This window comes from Triturus cristatus, chromosome 6 (assembly GCF_964204655.1).
Source record: "Triturus cristatus chromosome 6, aTriCri1.1, whole genome shotgun sequence".
Lineage (NCBI taxonomy): Eukaryota > Metazoa > Chordata > Amphibia > Caudata > Salamandridae > Triturus > Triturus cristatus.
In genome coordinates this window covers 1,795,369,793-1,795,391,932 of record NC_140589.1, presented here as the reverse complement: position 1 = coordinate 1,795,391,932, position 22,140 = coordinate 1,795,369,793, and the positions used below count along the sequence as shown (strand labels likewise).

Below are 22,140 nucleotides of genomic sequence, written 5' to 3'. Positions count from 1 at the left end.
TGATACAGTGGGGTGCCTGAGTATCAGTAATGATTAAGTGGGGTCCTCAGAAGTCAAAATGTTAAGAACCACTGTATTAGATGACACACATTCATTTTGCAGATAAGACATCAAGCAAATTTAGGACCCCACCTGGTGGCAATGAGAAGTTACTCCAAAATTACTGAAAAATATTATTTTAAGTGTAAGCGGAATACATGCTCCAACAGGAAACTTCTATTTTGATTGAAAAGCTGGAAACCCTGTTCCTACGTTTTCTTTTAGAATCACTGAGATGGAAATATCTGAATCCACCCTTAGCTGCCACATCCTGGAATGAACAGGTGCTCTCAGAATGGTGCCAAAATATTGTTTTGAGAGCCCTCCAGTCTGTTAACATAATTCATGCTAAAACAACACTCCTTCTAAGAACTGGATTTGATGATATTGTTCAATGGCATCCTGTGATCTATCCCTGGGGCAAGTTTTAAGGTTTCTTTGCACAATCAGGAAATTACCAAACAGGATCTATGGTAACTATATAACCTTCAGTAACCCAAAAGCACCAAACCATCAGAACAGAATCTTTCTGAAGGAACAAGACATCTCACCACTAACCCGGCTATCAAACAGTGAGTAGTAACGTTTAAAAAGTTATTTGTGAAATACTGGTGTGTGGATGTTGTGTATTATATATGAATTGGATTTTTGGCAGAATTTTTTTAATGCTGCTCAGTACTCAGAACATTTGAGAAAGTGGATGGGCTCAATGTTTTTTTAAATAAAATATGTATAGCCCAAATAGGAGATTTCTTAGATTGTGTTAAAACTTTTAACAATACTCAGATTTAATATGAAGTATACATAAAAGTGATGAATAGAATGCTTGAATTAATCTCAGCCCCTGGTAATTACTCAGCCGTATCCCAGTCCATCGTTGATTTTGCACACCCTTTGCCAGGTCCTCCCTGTCAGGTCCTCCCTGAAATGCAACACAAGCAACCCAATTAGTACCAGTGATCAATAGTCGCTAAGATTAATTCAAGAATTTCATCACTTATTTGTATTCTTTAGTTTGTCAGTCTAAGTGGGACGGCTATACTCAGACGTGGTTCCTGTGCACACTGTATCACTGGAACCAAGCTATACCTAGATGATGATTCCTAATCAGGGCAAAACCGGTCCTGGGCTGCTTGTGTTCCATTTCAAGAAGGACCGGTCTGGCTTTTCAAGCTTGACTGTTCCAACTGGAGCAGAGTCAATACTGATTTGCATATTACCAAGTCCAAACTGAGGTGGCATGGTGTGCAGAATAATGATGGCTTGGCATATTGCCCAAATTAATTACAAATTAATTCAAGCATTCCATCCATCATTTAAAATGTTTAATTTCTCTTTATTTTTTAAATTGCCTTTAATTAATGCACCATATGGCGCACATACTTTTTTACTCCATTTCCCATGTTTGAGCCTGGGGACATACAGTACATGCAATTATTACTCAATGTAAGCTTTTATCAACACTCTCATGATTAAATACATCAGTTCCATGAACTTAGGGCCTGATTTAGATCTTGGCGTGCGGGTTACTTCGTCGCAACGGTGACGGATATCCCGTCCGCCGAAATATAAATCCCATTATATCGTGTGGTATTTTTATTTTGTCTGATGGGATATCCGTCACGGTTGTGACGGAGTAACCCATCCCCCAGGATCAAAATCAGGCTCAAAGACATGTTCTGGATGGTTGCACTCTATCTAATTCAAAAACATAAATCAACACTTAAGTATAAATGTAAGAACCTATAGGTTATTACGTTTCAAGGGATACGTATATGTAATGCTTAACTTAGTCACTTAGAGAAGCTAGAAATTTCCTGCAAAGCTTAGGTCAAATGTACCACGTTAGCCAAATGCAGGAGCCAAATGCAGGAGCATTTGTTCAAAGAATCATCTATTTACAAATGTAGTTTGTGAGCACTCAAACTTCTAATGTAAGACATAGTCTCCCCAACAGTTTGAGGGTTTCTGATGTCTTAAATATTTGAGGAGCTGGAACAGAGCTATTTTACCAATTTGGACGGTGGTAAAGTACAAAAACCTACACTACACATAACCACCACAGCAAAATACCACACAACGAGTATGCACCCACATTCTTATCACACACAATCACCTCTGGAGATCTGCTTCCATAATACAGTGGTAAAAGGTGCTTACACCAAGCATTGCCTTACCTTACCACAAGGGATGTCAAATAGTGAAAGTGAAGCAGACACAGCAGTATTATTTAAGAAATGTTTCTGCCACAGTTTTGGGATGACTGGTATCTTTACTAGCTGGAGACCTGGAACAGTGGTATTTTACCAACTCAGACAGTGGTAAATGGTTGCTTGTCACTGGAACTTTAAGAAATGTCCTACTTGTGGCTTGAAGTGTAGCAGTATTTGTTGAGATCTGTAAAGTGATTACAGACCACATAGAACCAAGTCATACATAACATATAAATAATAACAATAATAGTAAAAGTAATTCCAATGTCTATAATGCTAATAATATTGATCCTAATACTATTACTACTACTGCTACTTTTACTAATTATAATAATAACAACAATAATAAAGAGACTTTTGAAAAACAACATTTTATAACAGGAGCAGAACTCAAGGCAAATCCATGAAAGAAACTGAAGTCTCTGAGCTTTTATAGATGCTTCAGTGATACTATCTAAACTAAAAAGAATTGTGAATTTTGCAGCAAGGTATGAAAATAACTTTTGGGAAACATTTTCGAGAGGGTGCTAACTTGTTTATGAAATATTGTGATTTATACCCTAGGGGGTGATTTGAATCAAGTGCATAATTAGTCCAAGGGCACGCATAGGGCCCTATTCACAGGCAAAGATAGAAAAGTAAGGACGGAGAGTCAGGTCTCTGTTTGAGTGTATTTTTCAATGTTTTACCTTTTTATAAATATTCACAGAAGTAGTCCTCAAAAGCTGATCTATGTGCATGTTTCTAGATGTATTCCAGGAATGTCAAGTGACTGCTACCCCTATGTAGAATTCTCCATTGAAGTGGAGTATGCAAATAGTGAATGCAGCCATGTGGGACAACTCACACATGTTGTCCTCTGCAGGGAAAAAGTTCCCCTTTGGAGAATGCTCTTTCCCTTCACTTCCACTAAATTCGGATATAATCTGTGCTCCATACCTTCCTGGAAGGGGAATCATGTCAAACCTATTCTGGAGTAAATCTTTGATCATTAACACATTTAGGATTAGAGGGGATCTGAGGAAGCCAGAGGGTACTAATCCCTCAAAAAGAACAATTCTTATCACACAAAGTACTCCCGGCTATACGTGAAAAAGAGAAGAAGAAAATAGAGGTAGTGTAATGTTTATGTGATCTAGGGATTTATCGGTTTAATCCCTAGCACTCTTCCTTTTTATCGTGTCCTTGTGACCACCCAATAAAATTCTGTTGATCCAGAGAGGCACTTTTAAATCACTCACTAATTTTACTTTGCACTCTGCCCCTCGTTCACCTATACTTTTATACGCTCAACTTTGAGAAAACACCTCAGCTCCTACCCTCGGGGAGCCGTAGCCCACACCACGCTGTGAGGAGGGAATCCATATGATGAAGCATGTCACCCAACGGTGAGTGAAGGTTCCTGTCCTGAAGGAAATTTCTCCTTCCATCTTTTCCATAAACAATACACTACCTCTATCTTCTTCTTCTCTTTTTCACGCATAGCCCGGCGTACTTTGTGTGATAAGAGGAGTAAATCTTTAACCATTACTGAGATGGAAAGGAGTCCGTTTGGGGTTTGAGAATGAACATAAATGTAAATATTTGTGTGCATCCTCCACTTTCAAGGTAAACTGGATTCTCCCAGATAAAATATAGGTAAAATGGGCTGCTTAGTGGATTGGAAACCTAGTCCTTTTTAAAGTGCCCATAATTCGAGACCTGGTTTTGCATGGCTCAGTGACAGCAAACAGTTCTATAAATGCTTTGCTCATGTAGTAAAAGAAATGCAAGCCTGAAATAAGTTGTAAACGTTCCTGAAAGTCTCTTACAACACATGACATTGTTGGCCCTATTACATACTGTCTAGTACCCAGAATGTGGCATCACAACAGAAGTATTGCAGGACTGTCATATAAACTTTACACTTTGACGTTACAAAAGTATCTTTGCATTTGCTGGAACACTGCTCACCGCTGGGGATCCTATGGGGGTTCACTCACTGAAGGGAGTTTCCTGTTTTACAAGATGGCAAGCTTCATGCAAAACATGCACTTCCTCGGACACAAACCTCACCATGTGACATTTATCCAGGAAAGAAAAAAATACTTTGGGTTGGACATAATTTGTCTCCCTAGAAGTGGCTTTAGAATGGGTCTGTGAGGGGAAACTTAAGATTTCACCTCCTGCCACTGAGCCCTAAGGATACTGTCGCTCTGATATATGAAACTCTGTTTATAAACCAGAAGATTTAAATTGCAAACAGGGCTGTGTTTTGCGATGCTGCTGATATAGTAATCAGGAGCACTAAAGTCTATATGGGTAGACGTTTGCAAAACCTTAATCCTTGTGAAAATTGAATCGACAAGATGCATCTTGTGTCCTCTCTGAATGGCTGCAAATGCAGAACTGTTGTCTTGCAAGGGACAGCATACCTCTGTCCCTGACTTCACATTCTCTGTCTGGAAACACATTGTTTTGTTTGAAAATTAGCCTTTGCTCTTTCAAGGAACATGAGCTGCTTTCAATAAAACAATTACTTCAGACAGGAAAGATATCTGGGGCCTATGTGACTCTCAAATATGAGGTAGATGCCTCCTTGACACTATTTGCAATTCTGAAAGAAGTTATTAGTTGGAAACACTGGCCCTTAAATAAGCAGGCTTAGAGCCTCCAGCACAGATTCAGATTGTAATGCCCCTAGGGGTTTCACCTTGATCTGCATGGCAATATACCAGTCACTCAAGGGGCAAGAAGGACCTCACCAGTTTGAATGCAGTCAACGAATAAACTCACTCTTGCTTGGTTCTCCCGGACACAATACACAGCCGGAATGTAGGGAAGAGCTCCATCACACTGTCAGGTTGTGGCATTTGAACCACAATTTCCTATGGGCATTCTCAGGAGCACCCATGCTCACTTAAATAGTGTGTCTATATGGCCACAACTAGGATGTGTTTTATGTCTTAAGGTGCACAGTCAGGAGTTTGCACCTTGGGGAGGTCTATGGTATTGCTAGTGATTCCAGTTCAAAGAATGGTGAAACCATGCACATTAATGGCCCAACAGAAGAAACATAAAAAAATTTAACTTGATGATTTTCAAATAGTAAACAAACTGTTGATCTCCTTTTCAGAAATGAATACGCTACTGCTAGCAGTGATTCTGGCTTTGGGACTGCATTGCTCTACTGCAGAGGTAAGAAAAATAAATATTATTTAAGGTGTGATCAAAGAAAAGGAAACACTTCAGAGCACATAAACTCACTGAACTAATCACAAAGCTACAACTAAGCAGAGTCCTGCGTTGTTTAGGGATATATCTGGTGTTTCTAGTTTTCAGACCTGGTATTTCAGATAAAACAACCCCAAAGGATTCTTTTAGCTTTTTAGGAACAACTGAAAAGCACTGACATTCACTGTATTTGTAATCTTTGGTACTATCTGTTTTCAAAACAGTATTAGTGCAGGCCTTTTTCTAAGCATCTTTCTGTGATGGATGCTGCTCCAATGATCTACTTTGGCCATTGCAAATCACTTAGAATGCAATTGTGACCATCCACAAGGTGCCTGGACCTCCATGCCCTACTTCCTTTCCAAATTGTAAGTCTTGGTCACCTCATATGGCTTTAGTTCGCTGTTCACTTCATGTTTCTGGATAGTTGTTCACAGCTGAACTCAGAGCAAACCCTCAATCTAAGTCAAGGGGCACTATCATTATCATAGAGTTTTACTTTCTGAAACTCAGATATCAGGATTGTGGAAAACAAACATCATTGTGCTTATTGATGCCTTCAGAATCAATGTCCTTCAATAAAGAGCTGCACCAAAGACACCTGTTCTTAGTTTGACACTGTTTTAGTGTTAAACACATGCCAATGCTTTGCTTCATACTGGAGGGTCAAGCACCTTATCAAAAATATCTCCTGTGTCCCATGCGGATGCCTCAAAGGGTTCTGTATGCCAGTTAACTGAAATGTATGCACTGCATTTGGTGAATACATTTACTCAGAAAATCCACAAGTTAGAGTACATGCTGCTGACCCCATAATTTCAACCAGAGCAATGGCACAGGCACCTTCTGAGCTTATGCAGCGCCATGAAGTTTCCATCTTGACTGCTTTTGTATACACCAGAACTGTTTGTAATAATGAAATAGGGTGAATTCGGCAGGAATAGTACATTTATTACCACTGTCATTTCTTGGTGTCTCAAGATAAAAAACAAGGCAGTGTGACACTGACTTGCAATAACAAAATACTAAGCACCCACAATATATATTTAAGATAGAAACTTTGCCTTTTTTCTGAAAAATAGAGCAGCAGGAAGATGGTTAAATATCCACCAATAACATTGTATCTGCAGCAATAACATGTTAATGAGGTGCAAATACTTCTCAATCCATGCACATCCTTGACATTGGGTTGGAGCTGGGAAAATGAGCTTGAATAAAAGAGAAATGAGACAGGCAGGGAGGTGAAATAAATAATGAAAGGTTACCAGCGTTAGAAGCTGAAAGGAAGTGACAAAAGGAATAAATGAGGGAAGAAATTAAATAGAGGCAAAATCCTTTATAAACACTGAAAAAATCTATTTAAAAATGTTCAAAACTAATGGCCCGTTCCGGTCAGCTCCTATCCAGAAAGTTTGGGGGTGATTCATCAAGCGGGGGACGAGAAAAAAGGGGGTCCCAAAACACATTTTCCCCATGTTATTTCTCATAGGAAAGTTTAGACACGGCTACAGCCCGAACTGCTGAATGGAATTACACCAAATTTTACAAAAAGGTAGCCCTTGGTTCAGAAAGCGCCCTTTTTTTAAATGGTGTAAACCTGTTCAGTAGTTCCTGAGAAATTCAAAAAAGAGTGGTGAAAAATCATTTTCCCATAGTAAACTTTAGACAATGTTATAGCAAAAACTGCTGAACGGAATTACACCAAATTTGGCAAAAGGGTACTGCTTGGCTCAGAAAGCGACCTTCTTAAAAATGGTGTAAATCCGTTCAGCAGCTTTTGAGAAATTAAGAAATAAAGATAGTGATATCTAGAGACACGGAGGATCCCCGCACCCTCCCGATCACGATCTTAATGCTAATTGGCTATCAACAGTCCAAACCAGAAAGTGTTGGCAGCCATCTTGTGCCTCGGTAGAACCAAGGTACAAGAAAAGAGAAAAACAAATGCGCAAAACACAAAAAGGGTACAGAGTAGAAACACCCTGACCCCCTAGGCCTGCTCAGGGGGTCCCACAAGGACCCAGCCCCCAAAAAAGCATTTTTTTTTATTTCGGGGAAATACGTGGAGCATCATTTAATTGAGGCCCCCGGGTGGGACAGGTCCCAGGGGCATTTGCTAAAAATGTATGCAGGGGTTAGCGGGGGCCCCCGCAGTCCCAGGGACCGTGACCCCCCGGGGCTTGATTACAGAGTTGCGGGGGCCAACAAGCCCACCAGGTACTTCCAGTAAGCGCCATGGAGCTGCGTTGCAGAGTGTTGTAAAAAGGGGCGTTACCTCTGAACACTTCTCTGCAACGCAGTTCCCTGGCACATACTGGAGGTACCTGGTGGGCTAGTTGTCTCCCAGGGAGCCTCAGGATTGAAGAGGAATTAATTCCCCAACTTAAAACGCGCCACAGGGCGTGTTTGCAGACATGTTACCTCAGGCCCCACCCCCTTCCTTCACCATTGTGCAAACCCGCCCCCTGGCGAGTTGTAAGTCGGAGAATTAATTCCACTTCAATCCTGAGGGCCCCTGGGGGCCAACTAGCCCACCATGTGCTTCCAGTAAGCGTTGCAAAGAGGTGGTCCAGGCAGTGCCCCTTTTTACACCTCTCTGCAATGCATCTCTGTGGCGCTCACTGGAGGTTCCTTGTGGGCTAGTTGGACCCTAGGGACCCTCAGGATTCAAGGGGACTTAATCTCCCAACTTAAAACGGCCACAGGGCGTGTTTACACAGTGGTGAAGGGAGGGGACCGGGCCTGAGGTGACGTGTGCAAACACGCCCTGTGGCGCATTTTAAGTTGGGGAAATAATTCCCCTTCAATCATGAGGGCCCCTGGGTGCCAACTAGCCCATCAGGTGCTTCCAGTAAGCGCCACTGCGCTGCGTTGTAGAGAGGTGGTCCAGGCCATGCCTCTTTTTACACCTCTCTGCAACGCAGCTCTGTGGCGCTTACTGGAAGTACCTACTGGGCTAGTTGGACCCTAGGGACCCTCAGGATTCAAGGGGACTTAATCTCCCAACTTAAAATGGCCACAGGGCGTGTTTACACAATGGTGAAGGGAGGGGGCTGGGCCTGAGGTGACGTGTGCAAACACACCCTGTGGCGCGTTTTAAGTTGGGGAATTAAGTCCCCTCTGATCCCGAGAGTCCCTGGGTCCAACTAGCCCACCAGGTATCTCCAGTAAGCGCCACAGACCTGCGTTGCAGAGAGGTGGTCCAGGCAAAGCCCCTTTTTACACCTCTCTGCAACGCAGCTCTGTGGCGCTTACTGGAGGTACCTGGTGGGCTAGTTGGACCCCACAGACACTCAGGATTCGAGGGGACTTAATCCCCCAACTTAAAATGTGCCATGGCGTGTGTTTACACAGTGGTGAAGAGAAGGGGCGGGGCCTGAGTTGACGTGTGTAAAGACACCATGTGGCACATTTTAAGATGGGGAATTAATTCCTCTTCAATCCTCAGGGCCCCTGATGGCCAACTAGCCCACCAGGTGCTTCCAGTAAGTGCCACTGCGCTGCACTGCAGAGAGGTGGCCCAGGCCAAGCACTTTTTACACCTCTCTGCAACGCAGCTCTGTGGCGCTTACTGGAGGTACCTGGTGGGCTAGTTGGACCTCAGGGACCCTCAGGATTCAAGGGGACTTCATCCCCCAACTTAAAACGTGCCACAAGGCTTGTTTGCATACATGTCACCTCAGGCCCCCCCTTCACGACTGTGCAAACCCGCCTTGTGGCACATTTTAATAGGTAGTTTTAATCCCCCTGCCCTAATATGTACTAGGGTCTTACAGAGGAGGTCATGCTAATCACAGGGGTACCCCAACGCATAGTGTTCCCTAGAGTATGTAGGTGTTTTCACTGTATTCTAAGCGTCATAGCCCTGGCTCTAGGCCTGGCTAGTCAGTCAGTTAACACCAGTACCCGTTTGAAAAAGTTGTGGGCACAGGATGATTTTGCAACAAGGCCTCTCTCTGCTCCTCTGTTGGTTCTTTCTGCACGTCTTGCTTCTTCCTGCAATTTTCTTTGTCTTTGTGGACTTCTGTTGCCTCTTTCTGCATTTCTTTTGCTTCTTTCTATGCGTTTTTTCTTCTTTCTTCACATGTCCTACCTCTGTAGGCATAGTTAGAAACTAGCATTTAGAAAACCTATGAAATTCACTGAAAAAACCATAGGTTTCAGGCACGTTATAGTTAGAAATTAGCATTTAAAAAAACGTCGAAATTCACTAAAAAAAACATAGGTTTTAGGGAAAGTTATAGTTAGTTGGACATTTCACTTGTACAAAACTATAGAAATTCCCGCCTTATAGTTATAGTTAGTTCAGCTAACTATAACTCGCGCCCCCGCAATGCACTGCTGATGACATCACATATTACATCACTGATGACATCACAGATGACATCTCAAATGACTTCACTGACAACAGCACTGATGACATCATCCATGTGATAAATTGATGCATCGTCTCACACCCTAATATAACCTTTGATACACTCACTCTAAATTACAGACTGTCATTCTCAAAACCATAGACACTCCAACACCAATAACTACATACTCACTCACTGATTCTTAGGTTTACACACACATCCACTCACTCACCCATACAATCACTCATACTTATGGTAACTCAGTACACGACTATCATATGCACTAATACACCTATATAGAAACTCACACACCACCATTCATCCATGGAGGTACTCACACACCTAGTCAGTCATGCAAATAATTAATCACACTGCCATTTACTCACGTATACAGTATACACACACCAGCTCACTTACTCATACAAATACTAGCACATACTTACGCTCTTATACAATCACTGGTACAAGCACAGACTCATCCATACAGCCACTCTCACAATCACACACTCTCACTTATAGCCATTTATATACTCCAACACACATATATACTGACTTTCACATATGTAGTTACTAACACATATACAACTGAGATATACATTCACTCAGTAACACACCCGTACACACACTCACCCACCCATACAGTCCATCACTGATAAACTCTTGAAACCATGCACCCAGTGAATCACCCACTCACACATCTATGTACAGAGTCACACACACCCCACCCACACAAACACTCAGGCACCCATAGAGATACTCAGACAACCAATCAATAACCCATATCGACACTCAAGTAGCTATTCGCAAAGCCATGCAGCCGCTTACACACCAACAGATAGATGGATACAGACATTCACACAGTTTACTCACTAACCCATGCATTCAGTAAGATAAGTTTAATCACTCACTTATAGAGTCAGTCACGCACCTACTAAATCATCCATTCAGACACTTATACACCCACTCATTCTTCAATACGCCTTTCCCTATATATATTAAACATATCTAAACTTTACAGAAAGACACAATCACTGGATGATGTCATCAGTGATGTAATTTGAGATGTCATCAGTGATGTCACTGACCATGTCATGAGTGATGTAATATGTGACGTCATCAGCAGTGCATTGCGGGGGCACGAGTTATAGTTACCTGAACTAACTATAACGGGGGGATTTCTATGGTTTTGTACGAGTGAAATATGCAACTAACTATAACTTTCCCTAAAACCTATGGTTTTTTCAGTGAATTTCTAAGGTTTTTTAAATGCTAATTTCTAACTATAACGTGCCTGAAACCCATGGTTTTTCAATGAATATATATATAGTATTTCTTTACCAGAAACTGGGCTAAAAGCCAACGAAGCACTGTACAGGATCAAAGAGAAGTATAAAGTAATCGAGTTACAGGATCAGTAGCTAGCATGGGGATGGTTAATGCATTGTGATTAAGGGCCTGATTACGAGTTTGGCAGACTGGTTACTCCATCACAAACATTACAGATATCCCATCCGCCGTATTACGAGTTCCAATATATTTCATTGGATATGATGGAACTCGTAATACGGCGGACAGAATATCTGTCACATTTGTGATGGAGCAACCCGCACTCCAAACTCGTAATCAGGCCCTTAGTGTTCTTTAAAAAATTGAGCTTTCAAATCTTTCAAAAATTGGAGCAGCTTAGGGGCAGACCAGTTGGATATGGGGATGTTGTTACTGATCCTGGGTACATAGATGGAAAAGGCCTTCTGGATTGTTTTTTCTCTTTTTACACTTCATAATTTGCAATCTCATGGTGTCTTGGATGTGGGTGTGCCTGTGCCTAGAGTCACTAAAGATGGTGAGCGTGTCTGCAAGATAAGCAGTGGTGCCAGTCGTGATGGCCTTTTAAATGATGTAGCTAGTTTTGAAGATGGTGCAGGCCAACATAGGAAGCAGTTGGAGCTCCATCAGGATGGGGAAGGACGTGATTATATTTGTCCAGGCCTTGGATGAGACATTCTGTGCTCTGTAGAATGTCTTTAAGGGTTGCTATTGTGGTGCCTGCAAGGGCATGATGATGATATACATATAAAAAAAGATCAGGCACGGATTACATATTCAGAGCACTGTCTCTGTATGCATTGGATTGCCTCTCTAACTCAATGCACTTGGAGCAGTCCAGAACAGCTTGCTCTGTTGCGCTAAAAAATAAATTGTTCTCAGGGCTAGTGCAACCATTGACAGTTTGTGCCTGTGCTAAGGTGAGCTTGTTAGTGGGAGGCAGAGTCTGGTTTGAAACTAGAACTCTGACTTTCAGTGGAGACAGATGAGCTCCTGTTTGAAGAGGGGGTCGGTATCCACCTATCTAGAAGGGTATTTGAAAATCTCTCTGGTGGCAGCCCATCCCTTCCTTAGGATGTCCATTGGGTGCACACTGATCGTGTGCCAACCCTAAGTGCCGCTCAGTCAGCACACCTTCCAACACCTTCTTTGCCTCTGGTTCCGTGTCTGAATTGTGGTGCAAAAAGTAAATGGGGGAACACCCCATTGTAGTAACTCTTTTTCAATATGTGTGCCAGTGTGATTCATATTATAGAAGGGGCAAAACAAGTGTCTGTGGAACCTCCTATAATGCAAAAGTATCTGAGGCACAAAATGAGGGTGCCAATGTGAGTTGTAGCCCCTCAGCACTTTCTCTGTTTGATGGATTTGTGCAGATGAATTTATCTTAGATTTGTCGTTTTTATGTTCATTGAGTCGCTTTTCCCAATGGTGCAATAACCGTAGGTCTTAGCCTGCCTCATACATGCTAGCAACACAGTTTTACAGCTTCTGTAAGTGGGCTCTATGTATCCTGCTGGACTGTAATACTTTTTTGGGCCTCTCTGTCTCTGCCTTGTTGTTTTCTTTCTTGCTCTTGGCATTCTCTGAGCCTCTGTAAAATGTATCAAGCCTAGCTCAAATTAGGAGTCGCATACACAGAAACAGGCGTGCTTGTGTCAGGGTTACTATTGTTATGCAGACTTTAACCTCATTAAGTGGTCACAGTCAGAATCTATTTAAGGAATGTTCCAACTGATCATGGCAAAGTAAACAAACATCTCTACACCCAAGGATTCCTTGCAACAATATTTTAAATATTACGCTACCAGGGTTTCTTTTTAAGGATCCTGGTCAATAGCCATTAGGGTATGGTCCCTCCGAGGTATCAGCTATTCAATTCCTAGAACCCTAACCGCTAGCCCTGTGCTAGACTTCGGTAGTAGCATGAAGTTCAACCCTGGAGTATCCTGCAGGCAGTACTTAATTTCATTGCTGCAGCATTAATCCCCTTTCCCTCTTTATATTAAACCTGTTAAAGATATAGCTTGCCCCTTCCTGAATATTGTGTGTCCATCTCACTTTTTAGGCCACTTGATGATGGAGCAGACGAGAGACCTCTTCCTCAGAGGCACAATCAGGACTCAGCGGTTTGCGTCTATTTAAAAACAACCTGCAATAAATGAGCAAAAACATATTATAACCTTAAAGCTGATGTAGCAGTCTCTACCTGCCATTGAAGGAGTGCTCCAGCGTTATCAAGGGAGTGGGCCTTGAATGGCCGATAGAGCCCGCTACGGAGGCCTCCAAAACTATGAGAACATTCTGCCCCTAGAGGGCAGAATGTTTTAATTTGTAAAACAAAAGCCTCATAGAGTCCTTGGGGGTTGAAATCCCCTCAGGCTCCATGAGGCCTTTGTTCGCAGCAACATTGGAATGTTGATGCTCCGGGCTTCTATGAGCCATTTGAAGCCCAGAGCACTCCATTGTCTTCGAAGAAGCGATCAACATTCCAATGTTCTAATGTAGGCAGGAACCTAGATGAATGGACAAACAGGACGAATAGAGAAAAGGAAATAGGTGGGCAAGGCAAGCATACTGTGAAGACCCCGGGAGTAACTTAGACAAACCAATACCTACTCACTCTCTGCTAAGCACTCAAAAATGAAAGCAATACACACCTCTCTGTCCTTGGCGTAAACACAATATTTACAGCATCAGTACAATAAATTACAAATGATAACCCCACCTTAAAATTCTCCTGTTACCATTAACTGCACAGTCAAGAACGGCTTGATAGTTGCACTCGTGCTTCTCAATGCAGCTAGTCATGTTTCATTTGGAAACCCACAGAACATTGCCAGATAAAGAAATAAACGTACAAATAGCCAAATTATCTACTGGCGGTCGCCAGTAGATAGTTATAGTTAGGACCGTGTTTCCATAGGAAATCCGCAACATTCTATTTAGAATAACTTTGGCGCCGGTTGACGAATCCTCGCGAAATTTTCAAAATAGGTGTGGCGCTCCGCTCCGCTCCGCTCCTACCCTGAGAGTCTCGGGGGGATTCGTCAAGCGGGGGCTGAGAAAAAAGGGGGGTCCCAAAACGCATTTTCCCCATGCAATTTTCCATAGGGACCTTTAGTCCAAGGTACAGCCCGAACGGCTGAACAGAATTACTTGAAATTTGGCAGAGAGGTAGTCCTCAGGTCAGGGATGTGCCTTTTGCAGGTCTGGTGTCAATCTGTTCAGTAGTTCCTGAGAAAATCAAAAGTAAAATCATATATATATGTGGGCGGAGCCTAACCACACATCTCATCCTGAGATCTGATTGGCTGTCAGCACTTCATCCAAGAAGTGTTGGCAGCCATCTTGGGACCAATATACATGATAGCACCTCATTAAAAAGCATTGCAGTTAATAGAAGGTTTTAAGACTTTAGTTACATTATAAATCATTTGTTGATGGTACCATACTCATTTTAGGAATTGTGGTATGTTCTAAGGTGATTTCACCATGTGAAAAAGCCTTCTGCTGGGATATCATGATTGAGAGAAAAATATTTTCTCATGCTTTTCCCACAGAGGTTTGGAAGGTGATCTATAAGCTAAACTGAGAGCTTATTGTCTGTAAATTCACATTATCTTCCTCAGTCATGTGAGAATGAAGTCTGACATTCTCAGTAAAACATGTACATCCAACAAGGGCAGAGACTGTCAGTTGATTCCTTTGTGTTCTACTGCAGCTTCCCAGAGTGTTCCAAAGAACAACTAGAGCGCTAACAGTCCTACTTATGATAAACGTATGGCACACCTGAAGCCATCTTGCTTGGATTAAAGTGGTAACTCTTAAAACATTTAAATTAAAAAGGAACAAAATGAGGGGGTTCATTTTTCCATAAAAAGTATGATTAGTGCTGCAGAAAGAAAAATTAGGGCACATTTTGAGTGACTTCTCAAATCCTCTTCTATTTCATTAAAAATTCTGACATGCAGACTGAAACATGCACTTTCAATACCAGCAGCAGTTTTCCCTGGTGAGCAGTAGCTTTACTACAGTGATCTAATGAGCAAAAAGAGTGCTAACATTATGAATTTATGGCAAATGTGTGACACATCTGAATGCCTTTGGAATCAAAGTAAAAAACTGAAAGTATTTCCTACTGAGGAGACTGCAGTAAATGAGGAAATTAGGAAACTTCATAACAAATAAGTCTGCCAAGATGGCCACCGGAGACAAAAGAGCCCAAATGTAGCCCAAAATCACCCAGATGTAGGCCAAATATAGCCCAATGACAGAAGTGTGCAAAACACTTATTATTTTGTGTTTTTGCAGTGTTAAATCGTGCAGACTTGTCAGGTATTGGAGTGCTTTACATGAGCATTGGTTACATCACACAAGAACAAATTCATTTTGGTTGTAGACATGGGGAGACTAAGTGATTTGACCAGAATCACAGAATGTCGAGCTGAAGCCGAAACTCCAACCTGGTTCCCCAGTTGCAAAGTCTGCAGTTCTGGAAGTAACACCACATCCTATCCCCTAAGTGCAACATTTAATCAAGTGGTCAACTGGATAAAAAAACATAAAGGTAACAAATAATTTAAAAGTGCTTTCTTGCTATTTGAAAACTCAGAAAATATGTCCTTATTTTAGTCTTTTAGAGCACTAACCATAATTTTGATGCCAATAAGACCCTCTCATATATGTAATTTCTAAAGGAAATGCTCTAGGTATTACAGTTTTGATTACATCAAGATGACGTCAGGCGTTCCACACTTTTGTAATAAATATAGAATGTTAGCAATCTAGTTGTTCATTAGGATACTGTTGAGAGGCAGAGGCCAGGGGCACGGACTCTGAAAATTGAAGGCAGGTAGGAGGGTGCAAAGGCAACAATTTAACCACACTGAGAAGGCAGGAAGGGCCGTGGCAGCACAACAGACTATGGAGGGCAGTGGAAAGGGGGGCAGGGGCAACAAACCAACAATACAGGACTTGCAAGAGAGGCTGTGGCAATGTAATAGACCATTGTGGGCAGAAGGAAGAGGCAATGGTAGTACAACCATACATGCCAACAGACCCGATTCAGCCAGGAAACGTCCAATGTTTTTAAGCTCAAATGGGCTTTATGTTATCTGTCTCCTGTCTACAATTTCCTCTTTTTCAATGTAACTCAAAGGGGAAAATCAAAACCCCAGTTTTTTTTCAAAATCTCCCTCTTACCAAGTTCAAAATGTTCGCAAGTATGGTACATTGGATCATGGAAGGAAATGGGGTAGGGACATGGACTTGGATAACAGAGGACAGGAGGGACATGGAGAGGTGCACCAAACTGACCCTGCAGGGCAGGCATCAGGGTTTGCAGCAGCACAATACACCACACAGGGCATGCGGGACGGGAGTGCAGCACAACAATCCATAGAAAGCAAGAGGGAGGGGACAGGACCATGCACATGGACAACAGAGAACAGAGGGGCAAGAGGCAGGACCATAATGGACAGACAGGGGAGAAAGCTGCAGCATAACAGACCATAAAGGGCAGGAGGGATGGATCAGGGGCATTACATTGGAACAGACAAGCCAGGAGGGAGGGAGTAGGGGTCTGCACATGTAAACAGAGGGCTGGGGGCAAGGGGGCAGGGCTGGAGCAGCAAGATAGCCATGGAGGTCAGGCAGGATGGGCACTAGAAGCAAGACACACCATGAAGAGCAACAGTGAGACTGTGATGGCATACACACAGACCATGGAGGGAAGGTGGGAGGGGTTCAGGGGCAGCTAACTGACCACACAGGGAAGGTGGGAGGGGCCATGGCAGCACAGAAGACCATGCATGGCAAGTGGGAGGGTTAGTGGTAGCACAATGGCTATGATGGGCAAGAAGGAGGGTGCAGGGGCATGCACAAAGGACGATGGAGGATAGAGGGGAGGGTCAGGACCTGTGCACAGACAAGAAAGTTCAGGGGAAGGGGCCTCACAACAGACCGCACGGGGCAGGCAGGAGGAGCAGTTGCAGCACAACAGACCAGGGAGGGCAGAAGGGTGTGGCAGTACAATGGACCATGTAGGACAGGAGGAAGAGGATAGGGGTATGGCATGTGGACAGGCAGGGTGGAGGTGGCAGGGACAGGTTACAGTCATCTGACAATGCTAGGCAGGTGGGAGGGGAGTGGCAGCTCAACAGATCCATGGAACATGGTGGGCAAAAAGGATGGAGCAGGGGCATACACAAAGACATCGGAGGGCAGGGGGAAGGAGAATAGGGGCAGCAAGCTAAGCACAGAGTTTAAGCAGGAGGTCAATGATAGGGCATAGAATTGGGCAATGGAGGGCAGGAGGAGTGGACTGGTACATCATACTAAATTGAGGGCAGTGGCAGCACATCAGACCATGCATGGCAGGCGGGAGGAGGCTAGTCCATGGATTCACACAACAGAGGATAGGGAGGAGGGGGATGGGGCAGCAAGCTAACTGTTCAGAGAAGGCGGGTATTAGGAACTTTATTGTTTTTAAAACGTGTGTCTGTGCGAACTACTTAAAATATGAACAAGTATGCAGCATAATCTCACTTTTATTCAGGAAGAAGAGGACGTTTGTGACTGTGACTCCGGGCTCACTTGGCAGAAACACCCCCTGACCCTCCACCCCCTATCGCAAAATGTAATGCCCGTGAAAAGGGTAGTTGAACACAGTGTTATATAGAACATAGTCCTGAGAGCACGATTGAAAATGAAAACTAGATATAGTGTATGGTATAAACTATGCACCAAAAAGTGTGATATAAGATGAACCGGGCGTGAAATATAATATGCAATACATTGTGCGCAATGACAGATTCATTGGAGAGCGCAAGATAGCACAGGCACTAGCGCGTGCTATGCGATATGCGCCTTGGAGTGTAATAGGCACAGGGCAGTGTTGTGTAACCTAACTAGTCTCTAAAGTTGTAATATAAGATATGTGCTGGGGAGTGTAACGTTGCATATGCACTGTGACATAGATATGGATCCCAGATTGTAATATGTATGGCATAGCACTATGCGTTATAACATAGGCATCGAGGAAGGCACGTTAGATGGGGCAATATAACCCGTGCGAAGACAAGTGTGGCATGACATATTCACGGGGTGGTGTTACAGTGCACATGGGCTAGAGAGTGTCATAGCATATGCACTAGCTAGTGGAATACAACACAGAGGTGTGTGGCACTCAGCAGGCAATGGTGGGTGTAACACAGCATTGGGCTCTGCCAGGAGCGCGCTGTGACTCTCAAGTGATGTTCGTCCCCTTTCCAGAGAGTAAAATAAAAAGTATTACACATCCGGCAGTGGATGTGTGTTTTATTAACCTTGAGGGGGGTTTCTTGTATAGTTTTGGTCGAATTTTTGTCGAATCCCCTTTCAATGGCTTGGTGTGCATGTGTATTAAATGTGCCCGTCAATAGCTACCCATGTTTGTATAAATTAACGACAAGGGTGTCTACCGGGATTAGGCACGGTAGGGCATCAGACATGTCAGAGCTTCACTAGTGGTGTAAATACATTCCACGTGGATTCATTGTATGCATAGTCGCCTTTTAATGAATATCATGAAAATCTTCATGGTGATAGGTATGTACGGTTTGTCCAGCATGTCCTAGGTGTGTCTATAAATATATTTTTTTTTAAAATAATAAAAAACAGTGGCCGGCCCTGGGGATTGGGGTCAAAAAAATATAATTAGGAGACAGGCCCTGGGGGATGGGGTCATCAGGGCCAATAAATTAGAATAAGAAGGGGAACCACACAGCCCCCCTTCTTAAAAAATTAAAATAAATAAAAGACTGGCATCGTGCCGGAGGCCACGCCCCCTCCTTGCAGCACTCTGCAAACGCGCCCCCTGGCGAGTTGTAAGTTGGGGAATTAATTCCTCTTCAATATTGAGGGTCCCTGAGGGCCAACTAGCCCAACAGGCATCTCCAGTATGCACCAGGGAGCTGCGCTGCAGACAGGTGTTCTGAGGCCAAGCCCCTTTTTACACCTCTCTGCAACGCAGCTCTGTGGCGCTTACTGGAGGTACCTAGTGGTCTAGTTTGACCCTAGGGACCCTTAGGATTCAAGGGGACTTAATCTCTCAAATTAGAACAGCCACAGGGTGCGTTTACACAGTGGTGAAGGGAGGGGACGGGGCCTGAGGTGACGTGTGCAAACACGCACTATGGCACGTTTTAAATTGGGGATATAATTTTTCTTCAATACTGAGGGCCCCTGGGGGCTAACTAGCCCACCAAGTGCTTCCAGTAAGCGCCACTGAGCTGCATTGCAGAGAGGTGGTCCAGGCCGTGCCACTTTTTACACCTCTCTGCAACGCAGCTCTGTGGCACTTACTGGAGGTACCTAGTGGGCTGGTTGGACCCTAGGGACCCTCAGGATTCAAATGAACTTAATCTCCCAACTAAAAACGGACACAGGGCGTGTTTACACAGTGGTGAAGGGAGGGGACGGGGCCTGAGTTAACGTGTGCAAAAACGCCCTGTGGCCTGTTTTAAGAGGTAGTTTTATCCCCCTGCCCTATTATATACTAGGGGCTTACAGAGGAGGTCATGCTAATAACAGGGGGACCCCAACGCATAATGTTCCCTAGTGTATGTAGGTGTTTTCACTGTATTCTAAGTGTCTTTTAACATAGCACTGGCTCTAGGACTGGTTAGTCAGACTCAGTTACCAGCCACCAGTATCCGTCTGAAAAAGTTGAGGGTACAGGATGATTTTGCAACAAGGCTTCTTTCTGCTCTTATTTTTGTTCTTTCTGCACGTTATCTTTCTTCCTGCACTTTTCTTCGTCTTTGAGGACTTCTGTTGCTTCTTTCTGCACTTCTTTTTTTTCTTTCTGTGCATTTTTTCTTCTTTCTTCACATGTCCTATCTCTGTAGGCATAGTTAGAAATTAGCATTTAAAAAACCTTTGAAATTCACAGAAAAAACCAAAGGTTTCAGGCACGTTATAGTTAGGAATTAGCATTTAAAAAACCTCAGAAATTCAATGAAAAAACCATAGGTTTCAGGGGTGTTATAGTTAGCTGGACTTTTCACTTGTACAAAACCATTGAAATTCCCCCGTTATAGTTAGTTCAGCTAACTATAACTCGCGCGCCCGCAATGCACTGCTGATGACGTCACTTATTACATCACTCATGACATGGTCAGTAACATCACTGATGACATCACTGATGACATCTCAAATGACATCACTGATGACATCACTGATGACATCATCCTTGTGATAGAGTGGCAGACCTCCTCTCACCCTAATATAACCTTTGATACACACATTCAAAAATAGAGACTAAACTTTTCAAAACAATGGACATACCAATACCAGTTACAACAACCTCTTCAGTAATTCTAAGATCCACATACACATCCACTCATTCACCAACAGTCCTATACAGTCACTCATACATGTATTCACTCATCATATGTACTCATACACCTATATATCCTGTTACACAATGTCACTCATCCATAGAGTTACTCACACACATAGTCACTCATGCTAATAAAGAATCAAACATACATTTATTTGCATATACAGTTATACGCACACCACCACACTTACTTCTACGGAAACTTACACATACTTAGTCTTGTAAACAAACACTTATAGAAACACATACTTATTCATGAAGGAACTCTTTCAATCTCTCACTCTCACATATACTCACTTATATACACCAATAGTCACATATACTAGTTTAAAACATATGAAGTTACTCATAAACACACTATTGAGACAGTCATTCACTCACTAACACACCCATACACACACTCATCCACCCATACAGTCCTGCACACATGCTGTCTTCAACACATACAAACAGTGAGTCACTCATTCATGCAACTATGCACTACGTAATACCCCCCACCGAACCATGCAGACACTCAGACTGATACTCAAAAAAACAACTAATAACCTATATAGACACCCATGTAGCTACTCACCAACCCATGCAGCCACTTATACACAAAGTGAGAGACTGATACAGATATTTACATATTTAAACATTACTCACTAAGCCATGTATTCACTATGATACACTTAATCAGTCAGTTACACAATCAATTTTTCAAAAACAAATCATCCATTTAGACACTTATATACCCATTTATTCTTCCATCGACCTTGAGATATACATATATAAAACATATTTAATTTTCAGAAAAACACACATTCACTGGATGATGTCATCAGTGATGTCATTTGAGATGTCATCAGTGATGTCATGAGTGATGTCACTGACCATGTCATGAGTGATGTAATATGTGACGTCATCAGCAGTGCATTGCGGGCGCGCGAGTTATAGTTAGCTGAACTAACTATAACGGGGGAATTTCAATGGTTTTGTACAAGTGAAAAGTCCAGCTAACTATAACACCCCTGAAACCTATGGTTTTTTCAGTGAATATATATATATATATATATATATTCACTGAAAAAACCATAGGTTTCACACATGTTATAGTTAGCTGGACATTTCACTCGTGAAAAACCATTGAAATTCCCCCGTTATAGTTAGTGCAGGCAACTATAACTCACGCGACCGCAATCCTCAGCTGATGACGTCAGATATTACATCACTGTATTTAGACACTTATTTACTCATGTCTTCTTCCATTAATTTTTAGCTATACATATATTACAAATATTTTTTTTCAGAAAGACACATATGTCATCAGTAATGTAATATCTGACGTCATCAGCAGAGGATTGCGGTCGCGTGAGTTATAGTTGCCTGCATTAACTATAACGGGGGAATTTCAATGGTTTTTCACGAGTGAAATGTCCAGCTAACTATAACATGTGTGAAACCTATGGTTTTTTAAGTGAATATATACATCGATAGACATCTTTCACATGAGGGACTATGGCCAATTATAAACTGGCTTGCAAACCACTGTTCATATTATGTGGTACGTAAGGCTTTGTAAAAAATACTGCCCGTGATAAGGGATTTGTAGCACTGACAGAGTGGATGC

General features: G+C 42.7%; 1 protein-coding gene across 1 annotated transcript in view; it reads left to right on the top strand.

The window, feature by feature from the left end:
* The first annotated feature begins 480 nt into the window (after window positions 1–480).
* The window catches only part of LOC146822021 (cysteine-rich secretory protein 2-like), a 106,602-nt gene continuing 84,942 nt past the window's right edge, over window positions 481–22,140 (top strand). Inside the window, exons 1-2 of the mRNA XM_085613122.1 lie at window positions 481–611; window positions 5,368–5,429. Of these exons, the coding sequence (XP_085469248.1) occupies window positions 5,370–5,429 (60 nt within the window). The 5' untranslated portion in view covers window positions 481–611; window positions 5,368–5,369. The remainder of the gene's footprint in view (window positions 612–5,367; window positions 5,430–22,140) is intronic.